The sequence below is a fragment of the Vigna radiata genome, chromosome 7 (genome assembly GCF_000741045.1).
Source record: "Vigna radiata var. radiata cultivar VC1973A chromosome 7, Vradiata_ver6, whole genome shotgun sequence".
In the NCBI taxonomy this organism is placed as follows: Eukaryota; Viridiplantae; Streptophyta; class Magnoliopsida; order Fabales; family Fabaceae; genus Vigna; species Vigna radiata.
In genome coordinates, this window is record NC_028357.1 from 1,595,566 (window position 1) to 1,601,582 (window position 6,017).

General features: G+C 30.3%; 1 protein-coding gene across 1 annotated transcript in view; it reads left to right on the top strand.

Annotated features, from left to right (window-relative positions):
- The first annotated feature begins 4,529 nt into the window (after positions 1 to 4,529).
- Positions 4,530 to 6,017, top strand: part of LOC111240513 (salicylate carboxymethyltransferase-like) — a 2,538-nt gene continuing 1,050 nt past the window's right edge. Inside the window, exons 1-2 of the mRNA XM_022784440.1 lie at positions 4,530 to 4,663; positions 5,709 to 5,997. Coding sequence (XP_022640161.1) covers positions 4,589 to 4,663; positions 5,709 to 5,997 — 364 coding nt within the window. The 5' untranslated portion in view covers positions 4,530 to 4,588. The remainder of the gene's footprint in view (positions 4,664 to 5,708; positions 5,998 to 6,017) is intronic.

Consider the following 6,017-nt stretch of genomic DNA (forward strand, 5'->3'; position numbering starts at 1 on the left):
AAGGTAGAAGGGTACACTGATGCAGATTGGGCAGGTTCAAAAGATGATAGAAGATCTACCTCTGGATACTTTACTTTTGTAGGAGGGAATCTTGTAACTTGGAGGAGTAAAAAACAACCTGTAGTAGCAAGATCTAGTGCTGAAGCAGAATTCAGAGGCATGNCGCTAGGTGTATGTGAACTTTTGTGGATTAAAAATGTGTTATCNGATTTGGGATTTAAACCGAATGAAGCTATGAGTTTGTACTGTGACAATACTTCGGCTATTGCAATTGCCCATAATCTTGTTCAACATGATAGAACAAAGCATGTGGAGATTGATAGACATTTCATCAAAGAGAAGATTGAAGCTGGAATAATTTCCTTTTCTTTTATAAGATCAGAGTTACAGTTGGTTGATGTTCTCACCAAAGGAGTGTCAAGAAGATTGTTTGATGAGTCTCTATTCAAGTTGGGAATGTGTGATATCTATGCACCAACTTAAGCGGGGGTGTTAAGATATGCTAAATATTCTATTAAAGGATATTAGGCAATCAAATATTGTGTTAGTTATAATTTAGATATTATTTTAATTTGTGCATATTTGTGCACCTGTCATTCCTTTAATAGATGAAGAATTATAGGATCCTTATATGTATATATATGGTACTCTTTTATTACAGACATTCTTGACTTAGTACACAGAGTTTCTAAAAGGTACACAGACTTATGTCCGTTGGTAATTACCGAAGGAAAAATTCATTAGTAATGGTCATAAAAATCTGTCGGTAATTATCGAATGAAATATCCGTTGGTAATTACCAAAGAAAAAATTTGTCGGTAATTATCGAAGAAAAAATCCATCGATAAATATCTCGATCTGGTTCTTCTTCTTCTTTCCCTTCTTCTTTTTCCTCAGATTTTAAATTTTTTTATCAAACTTTCTTCATTCCTAAACCAAAACAACAATCTAATTTATTCCAAAACCAAAATGAAAGACTAAACTTAGGTTCTCCAATTGTATTAGAAACCCCAAAATTGGGAAAAATCCCCAATTAGTTCTCCCATGGCAGCGATGATGTTCTCCCATGGCAGTGATGATGTTCTCCCATGGCAGCAGTGGTGTTCTCCCATGGCAGAGGTGGTGTTCTCCCACGACAGCGGTGGCGCTCTCCAACGGCAACGGTTGCGCTCCCTAATAACAGTGGTAACGCTCCCCAACAACAGCGGTGGCAGCGTGGGATGATGTTGCACGAGAGAGAAAAATGGTTGTAGAGAATGTGAGAAGTGTTCTTGAGATGAGAGGAAAGAAAAAACTAAGATATTGATTTGTGAGAGAGAAAAATGTAGTCTTATTCGCGTAGAGAGAGAAAGAGAAAAGTGGGCGGGAATTTTGTCGCTCTTTTTACAAACGGATGTACCGACGAATCTTGTCCGTTGGTAACTATAATATGTATTACCGGCGGATTTATTGACGGATTTTGTCCGTCGATAACTATAAGATGAATTACCGAAGGATTTATCGACGGATTTTGTTCGCCGGTAACTACAAGATGCATTACCGAAGGATTTACCGACGGATTTTGTCTGTCAGTAACTATGAGATGCATTGCCGAAGGATTTACGGATGAATTTTGGCTGTCGGTAATTGTCGAAGGATAGAATCCGTTGGTAATTAAATTTTTATATCCGTTGGTAATGCACACTTACCGATGAAAATAAATCTGTTGGTAAAATTTCGTCGGTAATTCCAATTGGAGGATGACCAGAGAATTCTAAAAATTCTACAGAAGCTCCAAAAGCAGAGTAAACTCAATCTGTTCCTATGAATAATATAAACACGATTAGGGTACAATGTCAGGATCACTAATCTGTAGAGACTCTTAAAGATGACTTAGACGTCACATACAACCGTAGATAGTTTGGATGCAAATGAAAACAAAACAGACCAAATGGAGGAGTAGAAGATCATACCATTTGCAAAAATGACCACTCAACGATGATGGTTAGCGCTTAGTGGTCTCAAGCACAAAATTTCTCTAACTTTGTACAGTCAAGTTACGCTTAACGTTATACTAGCACCGCTCAGTGCCACAAAAAAACATAAAACAAGCATCATATCACAATTAGCATATTCAACACTTCTACATACTAGCTTGATTAATTCATACCACATACATGCATTTCAAATTTACAATACATCAATAGCTTTAAAACGAGGTAATTAACTTCCAAATGACCAAAATGCTCTAAAAAATCTAAAATAGTTCCAAAAGCATAGGAACCTTTATCTATTCCTACAAATAGTAGAAACATGATGAGGACATATGGTTAAAACCGGTTTTAATGACTCAAAAGACGCATGCAAGCTAAGTTAAACCCACATGCAACATATATAAGAAAAGACCAAGAAAAAATGGTTGAAACTCAACTTACTCAAAGAGAAAAACTGATCGACCCAAATTGAAGAGCTCATCGCCAAGATCAATCCTATGATCTCAGTTCTTCAATCAGGTGAGCAGAGGATGATAACTCCTAATAAGAAGCCAAATAACTCTAGAAAAATTGTTTCTAGAGAGATGATGTACTTTAAAATTATGAAACTCTTTCATAATAAAATTATTTATATTAAAACTTTTTAATATTAAAACAGTCGAGTCTCGCTAATTTTAAACCACTACCACTTCTAAAATATTGTTTTCTAAGTATTTACATACTCAATTTTAAAATATTTAAAACATCTAACAAAAGTATATATCTTATTAATAACAAGATATTGGAATAAATTTATTTTCACAAATTTGAATATAATATCTATAATTAAATTAATAAACACATTTAAATCATTCATTTAAGCCAATATTTAAATTTTAAACTTTTTATCAATAAATAATCTTTTTTTTTTGCATTATCTCAATATTAATTAAATTTAACAATATATTTAAATTATTATAAAATAATTTTAAAAACTAGGAATGTAATAAAATATTAATTATTTTTATTATCGTGTTTTTATTTTTTTTAAATTCTTATAATTTCAGTTTTTCATAATTTCAAAAAATAGTCTAAAATTTGATTTTCAAATAAATTTTAACCTATATTTTCAATACAATTTTAAAATATAGTCCAGAATTCAATTTTTTAAAAATGGAATTCTAATCATAAAAAGTGATGTTTGAGTAAATGTTTTAAATAATGTGATTTACGACAAAATATTTTTTATAACATGCTGATTTGAAAAGAATTTCCTCATTGAAACCATGGTTCAGATTTGTAATTTTTTTTCATTATTCGCTTGATGCTTTTTTATGCTCATTTTGATTGCTATCGTGATGAAATTCATTTTCAAATACCTCCAATAATGCAAAGTAATTTTGAAAAAGAAGAAATAATCATATTTCTGAAATTTAAATGTCAGCTGTGAATCCTTGCAATGTGTGACTGTGTAATGAATAAAATGACAACAACCATTTTTATTTTGTTTTGTACTATGAAAGGTATAAAAAAAATATGTCAAAATGACTATTATAATTACACAGCTCATGGAATGGATAAAAGAATCTAACATTTTTTTCATACCTTTCATCAATACAAAACAAACAAAAAAAATAACATACCTTTCATCAATACAAACAAAAAAATGGTTGTTGTGTGATTTTGTTCAAAAATGTTGTTCAGATGGCTATTATTATTACACAGCTCATGCAACGGATAAAAGATGAAAAATCAAAGGAAAAGACTCCAAAGAATTTGAACATTGGATCTTTTGCTTAAAAAACCACAAATGTTAATTGAAAAAGCATCTATAGATCTGATAATATAATATCAACCCTAATTCCAAACAAGTCTTACATTTATTGTTTCCTGTTATTAGATATTATCGGATTACTTATTAAAATATAAATATAAAGTTTAATATAAAAGATGTTAAAAAAGTTCTACATCTTATAATATATAAATAAATTTATTTTATTAATTAATTTTTTAAAATTAAATTAAATTTAAAATATATCTTTTAAATATTTAAAATAAAGTAACAATTCATATGTTTTAACTTTCGTAAAACCATAAAAATTCATATATTAAGGATATATTTATGCAAAATTATATGTGAATAATAGTAGGAAATGAAGATAAATTTAAAATTTAGAGATTATTGTAACTAGTGTTCATCCGTTTGTTTACATATTTTTTTATCATTTTTTAAGTAATAATTTATTATTTAAATTTAATAGTTTTTAAATTAAAATAATTAATTAGCATAAAAAAAGGGGTATGATGTTTTTACTAGTTTTATATAGTTTTATATAGATAAATCTAACTATTTCTTTTCACCGCACTAGTAGATGCATCTGTAAAAGATAATATCATTCAAACTTTAATCATTACAACCACATGTGGCTCATGATGTCAGACATACTCCACGTGCAAACTGGAGGACCAATGATAACCAAGAAAACCAAGAAATTAAAGTTATTTATGTTATAAGAAAACACGAGTTTCTTGTGAAAAAGGAGAATGGTGATATCAGTATATGTCTATAAATATGTGTATGTGGTATGAACTAGAATCACACAACAACAGAAGAAAAAGTAAAAACAGACAGAAGAATGGAGGTAGCACAGGTACTGCGCATGAACGGTGGTGCTGGAAAAACAAGCTATGCAAACAACTCCTTTGTTCAGGTATATATACTAACAAACCTTCTCTCTTCATTCTACCCAAATCAAAATCTTCTTTTTATAACATCATTTTTATTTATATATTAATGAATTTTGTTAGAAGTGGATTTTAAGCCTAAGTCAACCCTATAAGACCAACTTGTAGGGTGAGATTTTACCATTTTAAAAGTGGACTTTAAGCCTAACTTAATCCCACAAAACCGGCTTGTAGGGTGAGATTTGTACCCACTTATATACACTTAAATGGCCTCATCTTTAGTCGATGTGAGACTTCCAACAAATTTTATCAGTCAATGGTGTTGTACTTAAGTAACAAAATTTAAGACATTTTTATTGAAATGAGTCTAGTCACATTTCTTTAATCAATTCACCAATCCATGTAAAAAAAAAGGAAGTACATTTTTTTTAATTTTTTTTGCAAATTATAAATGTTATTGTACCTGTTACAAGAATCAATGTGTCAATTACCCTTGTAGAAACATGTTTGCAACCATAGATATTGTTGTGACGGATTTTAATTATCATTTTATTAATTTTTAATCTATAATGTAAGAACTAAAACAAATATAAACATAAAGATGAAAGAGTAAAAGTATGTAATTTATATTGTCCCAAAATATTGTATCTTTAGGTTTTAAACCTAACGTAAAGTTCATATATATTCGTGATCTGATGTTAAACTACACAAATAGTTCTTTTACAGCAAAAGAAAATTACAAAAGCATCCTTTTAATATTACATTAATCCTGTATTTAAAAGGTATGTGCTTGAGGTGTTAAAAAATAGGAGATCAAATTTCATTAATCAAATTATTTGTGTATTTTTTTCTAAAATTAATTGAAGTACATCCATGTTAACAACCGGTGTACTCATTTGTACCAGAAGAGTTAAAACAAAAGGAGATACAATTTCATGAAACTAAACATACATTATTGTAAGTTCTTTTCAAAATTAAGTGAAACACATGCATATGTTTGAACCACGTATTGTAGGACAACAAAAGTACGACCAGAGAGTAGTGATTGTTATGTCTGCCATTGATTTACAGAAAAAGGCTATTACTTTATCGAAGCCCATAAGAGAGGAAGCCATTATTAGTTTGTATAGCAACACACTCCCGAGAAGCTTGGCAATTGCAGATTTGGGTTGCTCTTCTGGACCAAACACTTTCTCTGTGGTGTCTGAACTCATCAAGACCCTGGAGAAGCTTTGTCGGAAGCTGAACCATAAATCTCCAGAGTACAGGGTGTTTCTGAATGATCTTCCTGGGAATGACTTCAACAGCATCTTTAATTCCCTTGACAACTTTAAAGAGAAATTGCAAACAGAAGTGAAAGGTGGGATTGGTCCATGCTAC